At 32.6% G+C, this 24,838-nt stretch overlaps 3 protein-coding genes and 1 long non-coding RNA gene across 4 annotated transcripts; 2 read left to right on the top strand and 2 right to left on the bottom strand.

The window, feature by feature from the left end:
• The first annotated feature begins 4,146 nt into the window (after nt 1–4,146).
• Nucleotides 4,147–7,990, top strand: LOC133203952 (uncharacterized). The gene is made up of 3 exons (XM_061339747.1): nt 4,147–4,250; nt 5,699–5,882; nt 7,343–7,990. The coding sequence occupies exons 1-3, from the start codon at nt 4,179–4,181 to the stop codon at nt 7,912–7,914; spliced, it is 828 nt and encodes a 275-aa protein (XP_061195731.1). The 5' UTR covers nt 4,147–4,178; the 3' UTR covers nt 7,915–7,990.
• Nucleotides 7,991–9,020: 1,030 nt separating this feature from the next.
• Nucleotides 9,021–10,170, top strand: LOC133203896 (neuromedin-U receptor 2-like). The gene has a single exon (XM_061339697.1). The coding sequence runs from the start codon at nt 9,145–9,147 to the stop codon at nt 10,150–10,152; it is 1,008 nt and encodes a 335-aa protein (XP_061195681.1). The 5' UTR covers nt 9,021–9,144; the 3' UTR covers nt 10,153–10,170.
• Nucleotides 10,171–12,367: 2,197 nt separating this feature from the next.
• Nucleotides 12,368–17,422, bottom strand: LOC133204336 (cadherin-87A-like). Its single transcript, XM_061340060.1, has 9 exons — nt 17,415–17,422; nt 17,183–17,330; nt 16,995–17,059; nt 16,710–16,854; nt 16,468–16,559; nt 15,221–15,292; nt 14,991–15,056; nt 14,323–14,499; nt 12,368–14,194 (listed from the first exon to the last, which is right to left on the bottom strand). Exons 1-9 carry the CDS (start codon nt 17,420–17,422, stop codon nt 13,279–13,281), a joined length of 1,689 nt encoding a protein of 562 aa, XP_061196044.1. The 3' UTR covers nt 12,368–13,278.
• Nucleotides 17,423–18,477: 1,055 nt separating this feature from the next.
• Nucleotides 18,478–22,062, bottom strand: LOC133203838 (uncharacterized). The gene is made up of 3 exons (XR_009723480.1): nt 21,978–22,062; nt 21,635–21,808; nt 18,478–18,592 (listed from the first exon to the last, which is right to left on the bottom strand). It is a non-coding gene; the product is annotated as an uncharacterized LOC133203838 (long non-coding RNA).
• Nucleotides 22,063–24,838: the final 2,776 nt, after the last annotated feature.

The following is a 24,838-nucleotide window of genomic DNA, read 5'->3' as shown; positions in this document are numbered from 1 at the left end:
TTTTTGTTTAAAAAGAGCTTTGGAAGGAAAATTTTGGTCTTTAAAAAGTATTCCTCACCACATTTGACCCCTCCTATATGGAAAAGATCATTCGGGAATCTTATTCCATATGTTCAGGGCACTCTAATCATGTTCTAATAGCTGATTCTGTAGAAAAGTTTTTTTTTACCCCGATTGTCCCTTAGGGTGAAAATGAAAATTAATTCCTGAACGTCATTGCACATTGCACGCCACTGTCATATTCCAGAAGAAGTTGAAGTGGCGGGTGCTTAAATCTTAAGAGGAGTTTGGGGAAGAAGATTTTTAGAAACAAAGCAGCTTTTTGCGACTTCAATTTGGCCCCCTGGATGAAAACAAAAGTTTTAAAGCCTTGTGCACATCAGCAGGAAACCACCTACTGTATTATATTCCAAAAGATGAATCAACAACTGCTTAATATGTAAAGGTAGTTTGCGGAAGATTTTAAAAAATAAATCTCCATTGGTCCCCAAAGTGAAAATAAGAATTCCCAACCCTTATTGCATATCTACTGGATACCATGTATAATATTTCACAAGATGAATTGGCTACTGCTTTAATGTAAGAGGAGTTTGAAGAAGATTTTGTAGAAAACGTCGCTTTTCGAGTTCCCCCAAATGATCAATAGGGTGAAAATGAATATTTCCAAACCTTATTGCATATCTGTAAGACATCACCTATTACTAGATATTTAAAAAGACAAATTTGCTACTGCTTAAAATATAAGAGGAGTTTGAAGAAGAAGATAAAAGTATTATTCCCAAACTCTCTTTAGAAAGTGCGCGTATATATATACATGTATATTTGCAATATCATAACATACAAATAAATTATGTTACTTTAAGTAGTTGACTGTGAATATCCTAAAAAGACGAGTGTTATTTAATTTTACAGCCATTGTTGCAAGTGTTGTTATTCCGATACTTTCTACGGGATATAATTTGGTTCTACCTTTCTCTTCAAACTCCTTTTATATTTTATGCAGTAGCCGATCTTCCTTGTGGAATATGATAAATAGTGTGGTGAGGATGTGCAAGGTTTTGGAATTCATTTTCACCCTGAGGGCCAATTTGAGGTCAAAATCAACGGGATTTTTCCCTACGAAACTCCATGTTTTTTCCCCTAATTTTTATAGTATTAAATCATCTTTTGGAGCATTATTGGTGGATTCTGTACAGGTGCAATAAGGTTGCAAAATTTTCACTTTCTCCCTAGGGCCCGTTTGGGGACCAAACACGATATTTTGCTCCGAAAAAAAACTTGTTCCCTGAAATTCTCTTACATTTTACACAGTAGCCAAATATCTTTTTAGGATATGATTTGAGATGTTCAGTAAGGTTCAAAATTTTCAATTTTCACCCTAATGGCCAATTGGAGATGTAAAGTTCAAGCAGTTTCTTTCTTCCTTTTTTTGAAAAAAGGAACCTCTATTCCAAACCTCCTCTTCTAACGTAAAAGGTGAAGATAACGAATAGTGATCAATCTGATAAATCCAGAAGTAAAACGAATCGCCAACAGGGCAAAAACACGGACACCGGAAATATCAGAGCTGGGATCAAATTTCAAGAAGTTACTAATCATCCCCTGTTCACCAGCACACCCGCCGTGAGCCCCATGTACTGATCAGTTAGACGGAGTACGTTGTTATCAAACTCAGTATAAATAAAATGGTATGAAACAATACGACCAAACGGTAGGTTTTATTTATAAACAAGGTCATTATAACGACCGTAGAATTTGCAAGAAGCTTACTTTAAATAGGTTTGTTGAAATCCTTGTAACATTAACTTATTTGTCAGTAGCTTGCCACGGTTTAAAAATTGATCGTATTCAGAGCATGCTCTTGCTTATCGAATTAGTTAGGAGACATAAACACCATGTGCAGGTTATGTTGGAATATTGCTACATAAATAAGGGAAGATGACAGTATATATATATATATATATATATATATATATATATATATATATATATATATATATATATATATATATATATATATATATATATATATATATATATATATATATATATAATATATATATATATATATATATATATATCTATATATATCTATATATATCTATATATATATATATATATATATATATATATATATATATATATATATATATATATATATATGGTGAGTTTAAAATCGGTTAATAAAAGGAGCACAGTAAATGGCCATGAAAATTACTCCAAAACTACATAGATATTGTCAATAAGGAACTCCAGCATCTGTTTAATATCAGCTTCAGAGTACGTGTATGTAGATTTAGAATGATATTCAACAAAGTAATTTTGTAGATGGGCAATTACAAGATACGAAAATTTACGAGTTCCATTTATATTGAAGAAGCATTTGTCTATGATGTCAAAAAGCTTGCGCTTTAATTTAGCGCGAGGAATGGTTGTAAAAAGCGTAGACAAGTCATATGTTTTGATGCTATTAATTTTTCAAAAGTTTTGAAATTTTAAATTTTTTAGAAGTTATTTTGAGGGATTTTTTTTAAGAATCCACATTTGATTTACACGATTTCTTGAATTTTTTTTTTTTTTTTTTTTTGCACAATAGGTCTGAAGTTTATCTTTTGCCGAGGCTTAAGGATAGGGTCTTGGTTTAAAATTTACTTGACTCTGCAGTATGTCTTTCTTTGTTAGGATTTTCATGAATTAATTTTAAAATCCAGAATAGTTACGGTAAATCAAACCACTTACATGGAGTGGAATGTTAAATGTATTTAAAACAGAATTTATAATTCATTAGAGTATTTAATTTCAGACTAGTAATGAATTTATGACACGGAATATTTATATAAGAGGTCCATTCGCCACATGCTCTTGCATCTTTTGCTAAATTTTCCTTTGACTAATTTTTTTTTATACATGTATATTTATTTAATTAGTATGTAAATTACAGAATAACTATCGTTGCTTCTTCACTAGTCACCAAGGTACGGAAGAGTACATCTAGAGACCTTATGCTCGTGTAATTATGAAAGTATTTGTTGATTTAACTGCTCAGTACAGACGGACATTCTAACAACAAATTATTTGTTAGTGTTTAGTGGATGAGGTTAAATTAGTAAGCCATTTTACGACTCCGAACTTTCGACCCATGCATTTAATTGCCAAAAGTAGATATTAAATATGATCAAAATCAGAAAAATGTGCAGTTTATCTCAATTCTCCAGGAGAGTAATGAATTTGTATGCGTATAGTGGAAAGGTCAAAGTTTCTTAAAAGGTCACAATGATAAAATTACAGGTTTACCTTCATTAAATGAAAACGATCTCCTCTTGACCGTTTTACATGTATTTAAGCATGTATAATGACGTCATTCACTAAAATTGTACTCATAAATATTTTGCATAATTTTGTACAGTCTTTCAGTTACATGTATTTAATTTTTTGTTATTGTTATCTACTGTAAACCAACAATAATTCGAGAGCCAGGAAATGTTCAATTTGATTTGTGCCTTACCCATGTTTGCGAATATTTGTCGACGTGAACCAATCTCTCATTATGGAAAGTTAATGATAAACTGAAAAAGCTCATTCATTAATAAATAATACATGGACTCAACACGAACGGGTTTTCCTTGTCTTTGATATAAAAAGGATGTCGCAAACAATTTTCGACTTAAGTTACTATTTTCTGAGCAAAGGAAAGCTACATTGAGGGATTATAATTCATTGTTTCGTCTCAGATGGGATTTGAGGGCATCGTATCCTCAATGTAATAAGTTGGATACTCCCAAAATGCACTTCTTTGCCTTTCTTGTTATAAATTCTTGTGTTTCTTGTCCCAAAACAACTGCAAGAATATAGAAAAAAAGTAATTTAAATGAAGAAAATTGGGAGAAAAAGATTTTTAATATTCTAAACACAGAAAGACATACGTAGTGTAATTTTCCTTTCAAGCTCTGATCCTATTATGAAAAGAGCCCTGTAGGTGTCTTTGCCATATGGCAAATTGACATAATGACATTAGTCTGTCATTTTCAACCTAAATTCTCAAATTAATGGTAAATGGATGAGTCTGACCTTATCGTTATTATCTCTATTATGTGCAAACACCTGTATATATATTAGAATTCAGTTGAAACTTTCAGTTCTATCAATACACTGTCTCTAAGGACTTTAAAAATCAAAGTATGAAAATGTTTATTACCATCACGTGGGTAGCTGTTTATGTTGCAGTGTTCCATATTGGAAGCAGTCATTGTGTAAGTTTTTTTTTAAACTTCTATTAATCAATTCTGCCAATATGAATAATCACATTTCTACTATAAATACGTTTCTACTAATACTTTTATGTCAACAAGTGATCTATTGTTTTGGTCTGAGTCCGTCATTCATGAACTTTTCATATTTTTCACATCCATAGAACCACTGTGCCAATTTTAAACGAACTTCCTTAAAAGCAGTAGAAATATACAGGTTTCTTTTGAAATGCTTATTAGCTACACTCTGTACGAGGCTGCAGATTGTGAAATTTATAATAGTAAGACATTCTTACGTAGTTTACATTTACAGTCATTCAATGACCCCAAGGCCATTATGGAACCACAAAAAGGGTCCCAGGTCTTAAAGAAATATATTGGAAAAATAACATTCATCTAACAATCCTCTCTGTGTTTGTTTGTTTGTATGTTTAACGTCCCTCTCGAGAATTTTTCACTCCTATGGAGACGCCACCATTTGCCGGTGGAGAGCTGCAAATTTTGTCCTATACTCGGCAATTACGGACATTGAGCAGTGAGGGATCTTTTTCGTGCCAGCACCCACTGCGACACGGGACCTCGGTTTATACGGTCTCATCCGAAGGACCGGTCTCCACGTCCCACAGTGGGATTCGAGCCCGCGACGTAAGGATCAACTCCTTACTTCGCGACTCTAGAGCCGACGCTCTAACCACTGCGCCACGCGGGCGACTAACAGTCTTCTGTAAACGGTGTTGTAATTTACCAAATTATTTAAGGCAAATCCTTCTTAATGAGTGCAAACTCAAAGTATTCAAACATGACCGAAAGGACCAGGGCGAAACCACAAAAAGGGTCTCGTAAGTAAAATTTAGAAATACATGTATGTTCAACAATTTGTCATTATTTTTTTCTCAAGGCTGAAATTTCTTTGTAAGCGTCCTAATGAAGTGTTTTAGAATTTTTTTTAAATATAAATCTTCCTGATCTTTGGATCCCTCTGGGGACCTACACTGACATCAAGACAATGTTTTAAAAAAAAAAAATCTTATTTAATTTTCACAAGAACGTCAGAGCTACACATTATCAAATTGAATGTCAGATTTCTAGTACAAGACTATTCAGTAGCCCCCACGACAGGGATTGGGTCACAAATTAAGTATAACAAATATAAACTGTTTTTTTTTTTTCAGAAACTTAAAAAAAATCATTTAACTTACTTTTGAATGACATGAACAGTTTGCACAAGCTTCATAAAACACTAATTATCAGGTTTTCCAAATAAAATATTAGTTTGATCCGTTGAGTTTACAAGTTTGCAATTCTCAATCTTTATTTTGCTATCATTAGTCACTATTATAACATATTGTAATTTTACTTTTCTGTCCCAAGCAAAATTCACAAATGAAAAAAATGAAATAACGTGTTCAAAAAAAAACCGCTGATTCATTATTGTATTCCCTTAATTACAGGCTGTCAAGGTGTTGAGAGACCTTGGAAAGATGAAGATACAACCTCTGTATATGAACGTTTCAATCGACGAGGCCCAGCAATTTTCTACCTACTACGGACGATTTCGCGGTCCCTCTGATTCTGTATATGGTCCTGTCTATGATTTCTGTGAGGACGATTTACAGTTGTTGAAATTTGCGAAAGGTACTGTATAATCTGTATAGCTTTTCGTCACGCGTAATATATATAATAATTCATATATTCAACAATACTTAAGCAAATTTAAAAAAAAAAAATTAAAACCCCTAACTTTCTAAACCAAAATACCGGGACTACTTCTTTATATATCGTAACTTCTAATTATCGACAGATCCCCCACCCCTCCCCACCACCCGGTTAAATCTTAGCAAGCATCACTTCCTAAGTAACTTACTTGTTTGTTATAAATATGCAACAAGTATGAAGCAATTTTGCAAGCAAACGTTTTATCATACTGATGAGGCTTGTTGCAAGTCTGCTGTCAATATATGGAAATGCCAACAACATGTATTGCTCATCCGTGCAAATGTGCAAATGATGCTTCTAGCGTGCTGCAAACAATTAAGTAATTGGGATTTTTTCTATAGAAAAAACACCTTTGATATATTAATGACTCACTTTGCATACATTTGAAGCTATAATGTGATCTGATGCAAATTTCTTCAGTATTAGTCGTTTATTATGTGCTCCTAGACCAGTACTACTCTCGCATGGAATACAATGTAAACAGTTGTTTTATTCTATAACATGTTAGTAATACAAAGCGAAGACATTCCACATGACGGTATGGTAGAAAAGGTAAAAAAAAAAAAAAAACGAACGGTGATCGTTCTCATAAATCTTTTGAAACAATACATATTGTTTTGTTTTACTATAATTAACAATTTTAATTTGCCAATTAGTATACATGCCTAATTGTTAATTAATAAAAGACAATGTGAAGCGGGGCAAAAATTATGGGCCCCTGGAATCACCAGATGTGGGATTAGGTGCATAGGAGGAGTATACATCCCACGTCCACCGGTCAAGCCCGCTGTAAACCCTATGTATTTAGCGATAAAAAGAATAATGCACAGTCTAAATTAGTATAAAAACAATGGTCTAGCAATTGGTGTGAAACATGTCAGTCAAAATGAAATAGGTAAAGATATCGTATAGTAATCGATCTAAAATAAAAACCTAAAACAATACAAATCTGTGAATAGAGTATAAAACACGGAGCCCCTGGGAATTCCAGAGATGGGATCTGGTGCCTAGGAAGAGAAGGCATCCCTGTCGACCGGTCACACCCGCCGTGAGCCCGTCGCAACGATAGGTTGCATTTGCATAAGATGTCAATAGAACGACCATAGAAATGCTAACGTTTAAACGGGATTGAAAAGCCCTGTATTTAAAAAATCATAATTGGATAAAACCTATATGATTTATACAATAACAAAAATTTAGTTAGAGTATTTCAGATGTTTTTATAATTAAGTAAGGTTCCCAATTTTATAACGTACAGAATCGCCATAACTTGGGTGATATACCATATAATATAAAAGAGTTAGGCTCATCTAATCTGGTAAGTATTTCATCTCTCAAATTTAAGAATCGTATGATTCTAGAATTAATTTCTTTTTTAGTGTCTGATTCAGGAACCTTTTCGGAGTTCGAAGTCATCATGCGATTACAAGTTTATGGCGGGACTTGTTGGTTCTCCATTAAGTCAGCATCTGCATCAGAAACATACACACTTTTCTTATACCCTAGCCATACCTTCGTATTAGAAAAAAAATTAAGCCTACAAAATAGAACACAGACCGAATTTATGGAATCCAGTTGCAAGATTGAGGTAACTAGTTCAAATACAGATGAAGTCACCATTCGGTACACAGCTGCTGTTCATGATTGCGGCCAAGAAACTGAAGTTCTAAATTCGAAGTACTTTGATATATTGATAAATAAAAATGGCAAGACTAAAGAAATTTCTGGATTGTATAATGAAGCTGGCAGAAATTATTTCAATTATGTATCTACTTCCGAAAAGTTTGCATTTGCATCTGAGAATTCCTATGCAATATTTAACGAGGGCAACATGGCCGCCGATGGTGTTAAAATTGACGGCTTTAATTTTACGATGATGATTCACGATTTCCCTAAGGCAGATTATTATCCCGTCTCTGTGACTCGTATCTGGACTTTCACTATCATTTAACAGAAATGGGCATATAAAAAGTTACAAAAGTTCATTCTTAAAATATGAAATAAAGATTTTTTTTGAAAATCTTAAATTCTTTTGTGTTATTTATTTCGGTAAGTCTCAGTTTTAGAAGTATCAATATAAGGGTGTGAACCTTTCCTCTGAATTCTGAATTTTTCATCCTGGTCTGATTTCATTGCTTAAATGTACACAAAACTTTGTAAATCTTTGTAAATGGTTAACACAATGGACTTTTTTAAAACGATGTTTAATTGTGTAGTGTAATAAGAGAGAATTACTTGGATATTTGGACGTTGAAGGAAATGTATGCTAATGAGAATTTCACCTTATTACAAAGGAATCTTAGTACATTTACTTATGTTAATATAAAGCATTCAAGAGTTTGCCAATTCCCATTGTCTTTTTCGCCCAGTCAATTTAAAATGTCGCCAATTTGGCGATTTATAGAGAAATTCTGGGCGCCAATCAAATTTTTTAGGCGCTCTGGTGACTAAATTAATCCCTATTTAGAGCCCTGCTAAGTAGTAACAGTATATTTTCAAGGGTGGGGCGGCTTCTTAAATACAAATTCTGAATGACATTGTATTGTGGATTTTTATCTTGTGAAGATGGTGAAGAAAAGGTATTGACGACATTGCTAGAAGACATGACTCAAGATTCGAAAGGTTGAAGTGTGCGAATATATGTGCTTTGTCTTTTTTATGTCTTGTCATGTCTGAAACCCTTTAGACACTCATTTCTAAAATTTATGTTGTAATAAGCATGTACATTCACGGTTATGGAAAGTGGGCACAATTGCTTTAATTTAGTTATGTAACTTTTTATATTTTTTGTTTAATTTTAATATTTCCTTAAGTTCAATTTCTATTCAACTTAAGTAATAGATTATATTCATTGGAAATGAAATACTTTTAACTTGGAGTTAATGGATCACATGACCTATTTATAAGTACTTAAGAGCTACTTCCTTTTAAAGGATGATTTTTTTCGCTTTCTTAATCAACTAGAGGGATTTTGTTAAAATATTTTGTTCCGTGAATTTACACGGAATAACCGATTTATGAAGAGCATAAACACTGAGGTGTTTTTTGGTGGTTCACCTAATTTATTTTTAATTGGAATTTGATTTTCAAGCAAGAAAGCCACCTTTGAAACACTTTTGGGAGCAGATATGATAAGAAACAACATAAAGGCTTGAACTGTTTCTGTATTGTTTAATAGAAAATGAATCCTCACCTCAATCTAACAGAGCAAAACCGACTTAAGTTGTGGGATAATATCAGATTTGATTCCTTTCTCCCGTGCACGGTTTACCTGTTCGTATCTTTAACTGTGGGAGTTCCCGGGAATATTATCGTGTTATATGTCTACGGATTCCGTCTACGAGGTAGACACAATGGTCGTTATTTCATTCCATATCTAGCTGTGGCGGATCTACTGGCTCTGATATTATCAGTGGCGTTACATGCCATGTCTAACTTCTTCCCTGTTACATTCAAATATAATGAACTGTGTAGCTGGAGTTTCACATTGGCATTTTTAACAACCATTCTCTCCGCTTTCATTCTTTTGATAATCTCGGTACAACGATACCTGAAAGTATGCAAACCATTTGGTGGACAGATGACTCTGTTTTGGAGGCGCATGTCTTTGTTGCTTTCATTAATTTTATCCATTGGGCTTGCTATTCCGTCGTATTTTACATTTGGATCAGAGAATGTATACAACGAAGAACTGAACGTGACAGGAAGTGCTTGTCGAAGACTTACCTCTACAACCCAAACAGCGTCTTTAATCCACAGTGTCATCTGTGCTTTGTTTATGTTAGCTGAAGCAATTGCACTCACCATTCTATATGCAGAAATAGCCAAAGTCATATTTCGACGGAAGAAGGAACCTTTGTCCACATTTTATCAGGCCAACTCAAAAGAAAATGACAAGAAAAAGAACAATAATGTCTCTTTGATGTTTATGATTATTACAATAATCTTCATTATATCTTTCATAACAAGACTTGTTACGTTTATTTTGGAGAGTGCAATAGTTGGAATTTGGGAGAGACTCTCTGTTACAGAATATGGCGTTGTTAGAATGATTGAGTTATTTTATATCATTAACCATTTGGCGAACCCTTTTATTTACGCTTTTATGGATGATAAATTCATATCAGAACTCAAAATTGGACTGTTTTGCAAAACAAAGCTGGAAACAGATACGCCAGAAAATACATAGGTGTCATAACATAGTAATATTTACGTTTAATGTTGAAAAATCAGAAAATAATACATAAGGCGACTTTAAAGCGCTTAATACTTTTTGGAAACCATCGACCACCGAAATCTTGAAATCTCATTTTTCGTTCAACATATAAATTGTAATTCGAATTCGTTTCAGAAGACCCTGATTTCTTTTTAAATTTTACTTTCATATGCCGTAAATGTCTATAAATAATTTTAAGAAGAATAAAATGAAACGTTTTATCCTTAGAATCCACATTTCCCCCTGATGTTTTATACTTGATTAATATAAATAATCATGTAAACAGCATCTTGCAAGACTAAAAAGAAAGATGTATCATGTTAGATTTTGAATTTTATACTGTTTAATATTCAGATGTAAGTAAAAATCACTTTTCCTCTTTTTCTTGCACTATATTTAGCAGTCGGAAGTTTACATAAGTTTTGACGTCCGTTGATGAGTTACTTCTCAGCTTTTGCAATGGTGGTCATCGATAACACAACACAGTGACTCGGACTAGAATGTTTTTCTTCATAAATAACTTTCTTCCTCTGTGTCTAAGTTATTTGAATAGTGTAAAGTCATCATGATCTGATATTCTTCTTATTTTTTTTAAGATATTTTTTACTAGCCCCTTATACTTAAAATTAGAAATATGTGTTAATAATTTATTTCTCATGAAGGTATTAATATAATCGTAATAAAGTAGAAATACAAACACATTTCGCTTTAGTGCAGGCAGACATTATCGGTAGCCGATGTAGTTTTCAGGTAACACAATTTTCAAACAAGGGACGTGATGCAAAAAAAAAAAAAAAAAAAAAAAAAAAAAAAATTAGCAGAAAAAAAAAATTATCAAGGATGTTCGCTCTCAAGAAATATCTGTTTGAATCATTTTGATTATTTTTATAGATTACTTGTATTTTAAAAGAAATAGTGGCGATTTCCCTATCATACACAAAAAATTTAATGCTTTAAATGTCTACATGTATGAGCATGAAGCGATAAAAAATTACATTGTCAACGAATTTCCAAATATGTTTTGAATCTAAATTATCTGAAAAAAAGGCTGGGTGCTGTAGTTAACTATAACCTGTATTGCAAATAGATATATCATCATTTTATGAAAAACGCAATGTTTTGCATTAATCAATGTTGTTAAAACATACATTGTACTAATCATCCTTGGGTGATTTAACCTTACTTTTGTATGCATATATAATCTGAGAATACATAATGTAAATTAACCAAAAGCAAATAAATCCTTATTCAAGGTAATGTGCGCTTTCTGTTAGATCACTTTACTTTGTTGGTTCTTTTATTCTTAGGCTCCAAAAATTGCCATTATTACACTTACTGATATTAAACGATGATCTGAGAGAACAGGAGTAGTAGGAAAACAAGACACACTGTACTTATAACACTTTATCACAAAAGAAAATCAACTGAACGACTGTATGATATAATCTACTGTTGAAGGGTTGAAAGTAAATACCTTTACTTCATATTTCTTTGGCGACGATCAAATATTTATATACCGGTAATCTGTCATACAAAGATAACACAGTAAGAAGATATATTTTATTTATAATTTTATTGGGTTGGATAACGTTGTAATTTGAAAATCTGCATTATTTTGAAAGATTTTTAATTGAAACTAATTTCATGATGTACATCAGAAAATATATATCAGTAAACATAACATTAAAATTTCGAAACAAGAAATATGTGTAATTCCAAATCATAGCTCAATCCTCTGTTCAAAAGATAAAATAATGTCCTTACTTTCTGGTTATTACTACAGTGTGATATAGAGGATATTCAATGTTTTGTAGATGAATATGGAATTTATTTCAAGACTGGGACAGGATTTTTTGATATTTTCACGAGTGCGAAGCACGAGTGAAAATATAAAAAAAATCCTGTCTCACGAGTGAAATAAATTCCATATTCATCTACAAAACATTGAATTTTCTGTTTATTACATTTTCTTAGATTTCCGCCTTTGTCTTTTCGTAATACAGTGTCATAGGCTGTGACGTCACAATTGAGCGGTTGGGACTTCATAGCTAAGTTGCTAGATTGAAAAACGTTGTAAACATGGATTTTTTAACGACATGTTTGGAAAAAAACTTTGGTAGTATTACTATTAGTCTCTGTCAGGATGGCTCATTAACTCTATCTAATAACAGCCGGGGATTTTTAAAAAAAAAAAAAACACTCTTTGTGTCTTCGTAAGATTTGCCGCACTTCTGATATTCTCACACTGTGAGAATACCATTTTTGTTATCCTTCCACACTGTGTCAGAATATCACTTTTATTCAGTAAATAAATTACAGTATTTCACTGTTGAAAATGTAATAAATCTCGGTATCTATTTAAGTATATACGTATATATCTAATTTAAGTAAATATGGCAACGCATTTAAATCATACGTGTTCGACACAAAAAATCAACAATACACAAAACAAACACAAATTTATGTGATAGACAAAGGCAAGAATATGCATAGCAATCGATTAAAGTATAAAAACATATTTTTTAAACAAAATCTCAGTCTTACGCACTCTTTGTTTTAAGTAGAATGACCTTTTATCACTGAAATATAATTTTTTGTAATCAAGGCTCTGTTTTGAGTTGAGCAAAGTTGGTAAAACAGCGAAATTGGAAGTAAATCAGCAGTCGTTTTCGGTATGTTATTTAATGTCGTTTATTCGTAACATGTTCGAAAACTAATTACTCCTGGCACTGGAATCATTTAAATTGTCTCTCTAAATGGAGGGTCATTCTACCTAAAACATGTTATGACTCATTTTTCTACTACAACCCAAAACAATGTGCACGTGCGTTTTACAGTACATAACTGGTTTAACTCAAAAGTTCACACAATAATACGATTTCTTTACACGTTATAGATATCTGGGTTTTTTTTAAAATCAAAATTCACATTTCTTGAAGGTCTCCTTATTATCTGCATCCATTATTGACAAAACTTATTCCTCTAAACAAAAACACCTATATATTTTACAACTCTAAATATTATTGCAAAGAGATTTTGATTACTAGTCAGTAAAAACGAAACCATAGATGTCAAGTATATATTTTTGACATGCATATATCACAGTTTGGTATCAAAGTCAAAGTGAGGAATATTATCCTCATCTGAGTCATTGTCGTCTGGAAGTGTTTCGTTTGGAGACAGAATTTCCTCATCGATGCGTTCAATTTCAATACCATCCCCAAAATCATCATCTTTCCCTTGGTCAAGGTCTTCTCTCGAGTTATCGTCTCCTTCTTCTCCATCTTCTTGTGAATCGATATCTTCCTCTCTCTCATCGATGTCTTCTCCAGACTCTTCATCTTTTTTGGCATCAGTACTATCTTTTTCTTTCAAAGGTTCGAATTTATTTTCGTCTGTGTCTAGCACTTGAGTCGAGAAGCGAACGGCCTTGACCTCATAATCCGGATTTGGTTCATCTTCGTCCTCATTTTGTTCACGTTTATTGTCTTCATCTTTAATCAAATCAGTATCTCTCCTGTCATTTGGATAATCTTCCGCAACATCCGATGATTTTGACAAATTCGTGACGTTTTCGTATCCGGATGCACTATTTTCTCCAAATTTTAGAGGAGCATTAACATAGTCATTTGGTCCATCGTAATCTGGTTTAATTTCGACCTCTATGTCACTCTCGGATGGATTATAGCTGTCCACAGGCAAGATATTGGTATCTTCTGCATCAAGATGGTCTGCCAAATCATTCAGAGTCTGTTGTGCCTCTTCTTCTGCAGGATCCAATTTTACCAAGGTTTCTTCGTCAACAGGATAAACTGGATTTGTAAATGCTGATACAACACCTTCTTTAAGCTCGCCAGTTATCGCATTATGTAGACTTGGCAAATCATGGGATCCATTAATAGATCCGTTATAATCTGAGGTTTGCTCGTCTGTCATTTGAATCTTCATCTCTTGCGATTCGTACAAGGAACTCCTTCGTGTAAGATGGTCGCTAAGCTGTTTATATTTCTTAAACCTTTACAACAAAACAGTTATATATTATAACAATGAAGATAATTTAATACAAGACAGCGGCGTATTAACAAGATATTAAATATTTTAAGAGTGTTTAAAAAATCTGAAATTCATTTCCATTTATTATACCTTCTTGTTGTGGTATATATGACACCTATAAGGATGATTGTACCGATGAACATCACTCCACAGATCGCAATTAGTGCAATGACTGCGGCTGGAAAACTTTCTTCAGTACTGACCAATTTCTCTGGCACTTCCACGGAGAAAATAGCAAGAATCGCACTCATGTGTTCTAAAACCATACTGTTAGAGGAAATTGAATAAGAGAAATAATCAAAACCTGCATTTTAAAACATTTAAAAACGAGAAGAGAGTGATAAATGTTCTTTCAAATTAATTGAAGACTAAACAACAATTTGTTTCTGGGGTTGACCTTTCAACTTTCCTTAAAAAAATTCTTAGGTTTTAATATGACAATTCTTTATATATTATTGAATGGAAAATCTAAGTTCTGTTGACATCTCTGTAAAATCAAGTGTGCCCAGTTAGGCTTTGAAAAGGAGAAAGGTTAAAGGTATATTTCCATTACTGAAACAGGAAGTTTTATTGTACTGTTGGATATAAATAAAATGAATTTTTCTAACTCATTCATTAGTATTGAAATCATATCATTATTTGATGATACAATACTAGGGGGATGTTAGAAACCCAAATGCTAATTGTCACGTAATGTCACTAATACTTGTAGGGTTACAGTATAATTATATTTGTATAGATTAATTAAGAATGATTACCCTTGCAGAACTTCACCACTGACATCTGTATCATTTTTAAACTTTGCTGTTATATTCAAATAACTCCTGCAAAGGTAAAGGAATCGGTTCAAATCAACATGATGTAAATATGAATTTAACTGATATAAGTTTATGATAACGAAAAATTTGTCTGTTGTTATATATATATATATATATATATATATATATATATATATATATATATATATATATATATATATATGACTTACGAGTGTTTCTCTCCTCTAACTTCTTCTATTTTATCCACAAATACTGTTAAATTCATTATTTTACCGATGTCTCTAAAAATAAATATATACACATACTTAATTCAAAAAAAGATAGTTTAAGGGTTAGTAAATTTATGAATTGCAAAATTAATTTAAAAATAAAAAAAAAATTAACTATTACGTTTTGTTTGCTATCAGTCATCACGTTTTCTTTGTCAAACATTTTGTAAGAAAGATTTTTTAAGAAAGCAAAAAAAAAAAAATTCATTAAACAAATTTGTAAAATGTAAAAACCAGCATAATGATTTTTATTGGAGCTTCAAGAGTGAAATGTTGTAATTTATTTATTGAACAAGCATTCTGAGAGTATTCCATTAGCAATACTAGTCCCCTACCGGCAGGTGTAATCTGGTTCCGTTCCCGTTAAGAATTGAAAATGCCATAATTCCGTCAAAAATTAATGAAGCGGGACGAAATGCAAACTTGATCTATAACTAATCTAGGTAAAGCCACATACAAAAAATCAGCTCAATATCTACAAGCGTTTAGAAGAAAATTGCGGAAAACCCGTAAAAATTGAAAAGGTCGTAATTCCGTCAAAAATCAATGAAGCGGAACGAAATGCAAACTTGATCTGTAACTCATCAAGATACACTCACATACCAAAAATCAGCTCAATATCTGCAAGCGTTTAGGAAAAAAATGCGGAAAACCAAGTGGGACAGACTAACAGACAGACAGAGGGACAGACAGACAGAGGGACAGACAGACAGACGGACAGACGGACGGACAGACTCAGAGGAAACCTATAGTCCCCTCCGGTTTCACCGGTAGGGGACTAATAAAAGGAGTATTTTGTCAACCTGTGAAGAATATCAAAGGTGAGGTAATCCCCATCGATTTTCCTTCCATTCAAGAGTGTAAAAAATACTCTTTGATTTGTTATAAGATAGAGTAAATAAACCATGCTTACAGAGACTGAAACTGACAAACTGTTTCCCAAAATATGGTGTTGAAATTCCTGTTTACAATGTGTTCAATCTATTAATCACTAAGCTATGATCGACGTCTCAACCGCTCAACTATGACGTCACGAGTTGAATATTGAATTTATTTCACTAATGAGACAGGATTTTTTTTAAGATTCACTCATGCTTCGCACAAGTGAAGATATAAAAAAAAATCCCCTCCCACCCGTGAAATAAATTCAACATCCAACTGCAAAACATTGAATATCCTCTATATACCTTTGAATATCTGCTTTACGCTTCAGGACATCATCCTTACTCTCTGGTACGGTAAATTGCACTGTCTTTCCTACTACCAAAGTTCTTGATAGCTGTAAAATTCAAACAATTCATACTAAAACTATTGTACTTTCCTTTCTCGATCTCTTTAATCTCTGAAATGCAAGAAATAAGTATTAAACGTAAAGGAGTCTTAAGTTTATATAATTATGCACAAGAAAGCAAAATATTAAGATAAATACTAGTATTTGGGCGTAAGACTGGAGTGATGGATCTCCATGATCCTTGGCAATTGCTGCTAACTCAATAAGGCTTGTAGATACTGGTGGTACTTTTTCAATCTTAATTTCTCCCGTTTCATTGTTAATCGAGAACATATTTGAAGATCTGAGTGAAAAAAATTATTTTGCATATTTTTTTAAAAAATGATATAAGAATAATTGTTTATAAAATTTGTTCATAGAATTGAAGCCATAAAGACACACATTTGATATTTTACTAAGGGTGGATAATCAAAGTAAACCTACAAAGTCTGTTCCAGTTTGTATGTTATTGCTGAATTCGGTGTATTTTCTTCGTCACCGTCGTGTGCCTAAGAGAAAGATGTTAAAAAATATAAATCTTCTGGCTTAAAACTTAAGTATAAGCAATCAACATTTGTAAAGATAAAGCTCAAAAAAACTTCTAATGACTTTCCTTTCAGAAACTTAAATACCTTCACATGTCCAATGATGTGGCCTATGCTCGGATTAAGGGGTAAGGGAAAAGTATATTCTTTCGGTTCGAACACGGGCGCTTTGTCATTAATGTCTAAGAGAGTTAGAACCACAGTGGCTGTTTTTTCAGATGGTTTTTCACTTTTTCTGTCGTATGCAATAACCTAGAAACAATTACTTTACTTTTACAAAATTCGGTTACAAGTATGAACAATGCTAATGTGATCAAACATCTGCATATGAACTATGCCATTCAATTAACTAGAGGCCCATGGGCCACAACGCTCACCTGAGTAACTTTGGCCCTGCTGTTCTTCACCAGACTTTCCCCCATGAAATACACCTATTGTGGTCCTATCCTATCCCAGGGGTCATGATTTTAACAATTTATAATCTACACTACCCCAGGATACTTCCATATCAGTTTTAGCTTTTCTGGCCCAGTGGTTCTTGAGAAGAAGATTTTTAAAGATTTTTCGTATATATTTCAATGTAAAAAATGGATTCCCTATTGTGGCCCCGCCCTACCCCTAGGGGTCCTTATTTTTTTTTTTTTAAATTTAGAATCTACACTGACCCAAGATACTTTCACATAAGTTTCAGGTTTTCTGACCGAATGGTCCTTGAGAAGAAGATTTTTTAAGATTTTTTTTTCAATATATTTCAATGTAAAACTTGGATTCCCTATTGTGGCCCCACCCTACCTCGGGGGTCATGTTTTTAACAATTTAGAATCTACACTACCCCAGGATGCTTCCACATAAGTTTCAGCCTTTCTGGTTCAGTGGTTCTTGAGAAGATTTTTTCTAAATATTTCAATGTTAAACTTGGATTCCCTATTGTGGCCCCATCCTACCCCCAGGGGTCATGATTTGAACAATTTAGAATCTACACTACCCCAGGATGCTTCCACATAAGTTTCAGCTTTTCTGGCCAAGTGGTTCTTGAGAAGAAGATTTTCTAATGACCCTACCCTATTTTTGCCTTTTCTTGATTATCTCCCCTTGTAAGGGGGCCTGGCCCTTCATTTTAACAATTTAACTTTCCCTTCACCCAAGTATGCTTTGTGCTTTGGTTAAAATTGGCCAAGTGGTTCTTGAGAAGAAGTTGAAAATGTGAAAAGTTTACAGACGGACGGACGGACAGACAGACGGACAGACAGACGGACAATGGGTGATCAGAAAAGCTCACTTGAGCTTTCAGCTCAGGTGAGCTAAAAATGACTGTATGAAAGAGAATGATATACTGTCCATATGATAAAAATTACTTGCCTTTATAATAATTGTTCCATTTTCGCTTTCTCGGTCCATTTTAAGCGGATTTTCCACTCTGATAACACCTTGATTGTCCACTGAAAACGTTGCATTGTATGGTTTAAGAATTTTGTATCCCACTTCTGCATTTTCACCCTATATTACCGGGAAAAATCAAAATTATGCTGTAAGTAAATTTAAATATTTTTTTACATTGTACATTATAATTCTGCCTTAATCTTATCAAATTTTTTTTCAAGTTACTAGTTATACCAATAGCTAAACTACATGTATGTAAAGTGAAAAGTCGAAAACTACCCACTCTTTAAAAGGAGGAACTAATCGAAGGTCTACAGCACTTGATCATTTCTTTCTCTCACAGAAAGGGCAATTAAACCCTCAATCCAACTTAAAACACGATTTACTTTTTATTATGCCCCTGTAATCGAAGATTTAGGGGCATATAGTTTTTGCCGTCTGTCTGTCTGTTTAGCTGTTTATCTGTTTGTCCGCCAAAACATTAACCTTCCCCTTGAATTTTGATTGGTTGGAGCTATTGCTTTCATTTTTCGCATATGTATTCCTTGTGACAAGATCTTTCTTTGGGTACCAACATATTTGACCTCTTGACTTTGACCTTAACGTTTGCAAAATTTTACCGAACTTTAACATTGGCCGTAACTTTTGAACATTTGCTTGTAGGGCTTTCATATTTCACATGTGTATTCCTTGTAATAAGACCTTTCCTAGGGTTTAAATATTTTTTATCTTTAGACCTTGACCTTGGAGTTTGAACCATTTTTGAAATATGTTAACATTGACCGTAACTTTTGAACAGTTGGAACTATGCCTTTCATACTTTACATGTTCATTTCTTGTTATAAGATCTTTCCTAGGGTGCAACAGTTTTTGACCTTTTGACCTTGACCTTTGAGATCGACCCACTATTCAAAAACTTTAACTTTGGCCATAACTTTCGAAATGTTGATGATGGTGCTAGAGGTTTCATATTTCACATGTGTATTTCTTGTGACAAGACCTTTCCTTGTGCACCATAAATTTTAACCTTTTGACCTTGGAGATTGACCTACTTTTGAAAAACTTTAACCTCCGCCATAACCATTTTAATTGTTGGTGCTAGGGATTTTATATTTCACAGGTATATTCCTTTTCACAAGACATTTCTTTGGGTACTATCATTTTGGATCTCTTGACCTTGGAAATTGATATTCCTTTGAGAAACGTTAACCCTAACCACGAGTTGTTATACGGCGGCATCCGTGTTTTACAAACACGTCTTGTTTTTTTCTGAGAATAAACAAAGAAATTGTAGAAAACTGATATTTTCTTCAGATATTTAGAATGGATTATGTCTGATAGGATGCATGCAATATAGGTTAATCGGCGATAAGTAAGGGGTATTTGATGCTACATTAAAATATCTTAGTCTAAAGGATGGAAGTTGCAGATGAACATTGGGGAATATTGATTACTAGTATATGATGCTGTAAAATCTGTTCAACGCTTGCTTTAAAGAGATAACATGTTTGATACTCCGCTTGACGGCGCTCTTGTTTGAATTTGTGAGTACAGGAGCCAGATGAAGAGAAACAATTGAAAATTGAATTTAGATTCAATCCTTTTTTGATAGCAATCAAGAGAACTCTTAGATGATTAATACATGTTTTTATTCAATATCTTAAAAACAGTTTCATTCTTGAAATGTAAGGCAAACTTTAGGGGCTGCATGGTTCCTTCATATCTTAATTATGCGCTTTATGATCTTTCTGTTAAAAATCGCCACTTGAACTTTAATTTTATAAATTATTACAAAATATTTCAAATAAGAGAGATACTTGTTTCCAATGACTAGGGATCTGGATACGTTTCTTCTAAATTCAAATATACCAGTCTACGTATATTAAGTGTAGTAGTGTGATGTTGAGGAAAAATGTGTAATAACGAAGAGTACGCATGTTTAAAGTGCACACTATATCATAGGTGATGCATTCAAGTGCTAGTGTATCATTCATGTATGCTTTGCAGGGATTGTCATTTGGTAAACATACATTAATTCACTCTCAAGTATCTTTCTGTTGTTTTTAATTTTGTTTTTTTTTTTACTAAGTATAGTTTTATGCATTTGTTTATCTCTAATTTAAATCTATATCTGTTTCTCCCAATTATATTTGTTATAATAGTAATACTCTAAAATCACCCATTTCCTGGGATTTTCGAGGTTTGTGGAAAAAATATTGATTCAAGGGGATCTAATTTCTAAGTTGGAAGATATACATGATATGGGGCATTGTAATGTTGTGGTGGACATGAATTCGTGGGTCTCTTCATACCTCGAAAAAATGTGATTTCGCAGTAACCGTCAATTCTGATTAAATCTAATCTCCAGAATTTATGAGGGTCCGTGTTTTATGCCCTGTTCACAAATTTGTATTCATTGTTGATTTTTTGAGATCGATCACTGTTCGTTATCTTCACGTTTTTCATTCATTCGAATTTAAAACAATGTCCTCTCAAAAAAGAATGGTCAGATTAAAATTTACAATTTACATATTAGAATGTTTTAAGAGTTTATATAAAAAGGATATTAAAGTGCACCACCTTACTTTGTTTGAAAATCTGCGCTTAAATATGTATGTTTCCTCTACACATGTAGATTGAATAAATTTTAAAAACTTCCTTTCATAATAAAAGCTTTTTAAAAAAACAGCATATATATTAAGTGAAAGCTATCAAAAATATTCATAAAGCAATACTACTTTGAATTGATTGATTGTATGTTGTTCAATGTCCCTTTCAAGAATTTTTCATTCATATAAAGACTTCATATAAAGGGCTTCAAATATAGACCTTTACTCGGTACTCAGGGTCAATGAGCAGTGAGGGATCTTTATCGTGCCAACGCCTGCCGTGACACGAAGCCTCAGTTTTTTAAGGTCTCACTTCAAGTTGCTGAACCCTTAGCGAAGGAACAATTGCAACCTATTTTTATCGACTCAGGTCAGTCGCGGCCGGGGTTGGCACCCACGGCCTTCCGATCACGGAGCGAGCACTCTACAGACTGAGCTACCGTCGATTGATATTATTTTGGAAGGAAGACGTGTATAGCTAATCGAAGATCCAAGAAAAGAACTTTATAAACAAGTTCTTTTTTTAAAATAAGGATGATAAACACAATACCTCATCAATATCTACTGCTGTGACACGTGCAATAGACGTCCCTTTGCTAGAATGCTCTGGAACAGAGAAATTGAAGTCCGTTTTCTGAAATTCAGGAGCATGGTCATTCACATCATCCACAATTATGGACAATGTAGCAGTGCAACTTCTAACGTCTGTGTTTCGTTGGACGCCCTATTGATTAATAAATTGATATTAATGAATTGATGTCAAATAATATATTAGTCTTTTTTATTTGTGTTTCAGAATTCAGTTAAAAATAAATTACAAGAACAAGTGTTAAACCCCGAGTTTTCTTGTGACAAAAACGGATGATATAATTTTTTTAAAAAATGTTTTATACCTTAATTATAAATTTATAAAAGTTTTCTTTCTCCCTGTCCAATACACAAGTTGTGGAAATCTCACCACTTATTTCATTAATCATAAAGCATCCTTTCACATTGCTACCATCTACAATAAGTAAAACAATTCATTTTCTATGTTGAAAGGCCATGACAAAGCGGTGATTAGCGTTTAAATTTTCTATCGCAAGAAGGTGATTCTTTTGATGTTATATAACAGTTCCTATGACGTTAAAACATTACATACCTTCGAATCTATAATACACTTCCTGTCTTCCGTCCCCTGTGTCCCTGTCGGCAGCAAATATGACCGGATTTGTTCTCAGTGAAACATTCGTAATTGTTGAATTCTATTACAAAATCAATTCGGAAAAATATATTCTTAATTCTTTTTCCTTTTAAAGGGATAAGCATAAAAATGTGATAAACCAACCAAATAAGAACACTACTAGTATATCAATGCTTTGTGTTCTTGGTTGGTGTGATTAATATATGATCAACCGTATTAATTTATAGGATATATTTTTTTTCTGGATTCCTTATTGAATATCGCGAAATTATATACTGTAAAATCACTTTATTTTAAACGGGGTCAAATTTTCGTGGTTTGAGGAAAAATGACAAGTATACTTTCTCCCAAAAATATCATCTTTGTTAAAATAGTGACACTAATTATGATTTTTTAACGAAGTAGCAGATAACATAGTAGCAGATCAATTTATAAATTTTGAAATTTATTTTGGTTTAATTCTGTGTTTGGGTGAGCCAAATATTTTTTTTCAGTTTAGATAGTCTGATGAAAAAAGGATATATGTCTTTTAGTGTGTCTGGACAGAAACGTAACATGTCAAGATGTGCATTTTGAGTATTTTTAATAAGGTAAGAAATTATTCTAATGAATCAAATTAAAAAAAAAGTTTATTGGACAGAAACTATGCCGAGCAGGACCTACATCTATTGCAGAACAATAATCTCGTGATACTTTTTAATAACTTTAAGGAGGTTGGATCCTATTATCAAAACTATTGAGAATTTTTTATTAAGTATAATTTTAGAATCTACACACATAGCTTAATTAAAAACCAAAACAAAGGATGGGGGTCAATGCGCTTCTTTTGGCGCTATAGAGCATTTAATATGACCTTTTAATCTAACACATAAATCAATTTTTAAAAGTTTTTCCTCAAATATTTTTTTGCAATTAAATTCTGGGAACAAACACAGTCTTTTTTCATCTTGAATAGTCACATTAAAATTTGTGACAACAAAAAACTTTCAAATTACTCCGCATACTCAATTAACTGACCTTTCTGCACTCAAAAAATGTTATTTTTCTGGCATTAAAAATTTAACAAGCAATAAAATGATTTGAAAGTAATGACATTTTTCTAAATTTAAGCGGAATGGTTAAAATTATCTTCAAAAGTTCAGAAAAGAAAATTAAAAGTGTGGGTCTGTGATAATATTTTTTTAAATATAAATTGCTAAAATAGTGTTAATTTTAAGTTTAATTTGGGCTGTTTTTTTCCGAGGACTTTCACAATATATTAGCTATATTTGTCAAATGTGATGAATGAATTCATGACAGTTAATGTATACATAATTTAGGACCAGCATAAAATATTTCATTGCACAGAATAACTCTTTGTGCAGTCTGCATGTAAGAGAAGAAACCCAAACTTAACAATACTATACTTCGAGAGAGAAAAATTGATAATTTTTCTTCTAAAAACCTTCCACAAAATATAGATCCTCACTTAATGCTTTCGATATGGAATTTAACCATGGGGTTTTAACTGAATATAGTTTCATTAGCATTGTAGAATTCAAATTTATTGTAAGAACTAAGACATTATGGAGATTTTTTTTAAATAGAGGTAAAGACAAAAATATGCTCAAAAGCTCAGGAACGAACCTCTTTAAAAACAACTTTTGTTTAAAACATTCAAATTATTGTCATAGTATTCTTTAACATTTTGTCGAGATTATCATGATTAATTTGTGTTTTTACGAGATAAAGGCTGAGATCATGACAAAATTTTATATGTTAATGCGATATTTTATAATCAGCTGTTTAACAGTAGATTTAAGAAAATTAAACCTTAGCAATCCAAAAGGCCAAACTCACAGCAGTGCATATAAATTTTAATGTAATATTCAATATATTCTTCATCATCTACTTAAATACTTGCTTCTTCGGGTATATGTAGTGTATATATGTCATGGTCAAACGCCGGGTCCATATCATCAACATCTATTACGTATACAGTCAAAGTGGTGTAATTCACAAGGTTTTCCACTAGGAATGCCTAAAACATACGATCCATTATTGTTTATTCATTTCAAAAATAGAATATTTTTTTAATTATACATGATAATCCTTAATCTGCACACGTATGACTTTTGTTGACTATTTCATTTACCGCAGATATATTCAGATTGTAAATGTTCTTTCCACTGTCGTAGTCCAGAGGTCTCTTTATTTTGATGTCATATGTGCTCGTAATTTCAAACTCGTCCTGTTCTCCCTTTAAAACCAAATAATTTGTCAGAAAATACAATACAATTTATGATATTTTATTGTAGATTCCAAAAAGGTTAGAAGACAATTTACGATTTTAGAATGCTGACAACTCATGTGTATTGATTTTAAAAATAAAAACATGAAAAATTGTTCATTTTATGTATTTCGCATTTTTTGTGGAACGATAAATCTTGTATAAATTTCATAGGTTTCAAAATCTGGCATAAAATTGACAATTGCATATTTTTTCCTTTTTCCCCAAATGTTCTAGGGTGCATAGCGCCCCCCCCCCCCAAAAAAAAGGGACTGCATGGCATTAAATGCACATATTGGGAA

This window comes from Saccostrea echinata, unplaced genomic scaffold, assembly GCF_033153115.1.
Source record: "Saccostrea echinata isolate AGI-Se365-2 ecotype Australia unplaced genomic scaffold, CSIRO_AGI_Sech_v1 ptg000052l, whole genome shotgun sequence".
In the NCBI taxonomy this organism is placed as follows: domain Eukaryota; kingdom Metazoa; phylum Mollusca; class Bivalvia; order Ostreida; family Ostreidae; genus Saccostrea; species Saccostrea echinata.
This window is presented reverse-complemented; position numbering and strand designations above follow the sequence as displayed.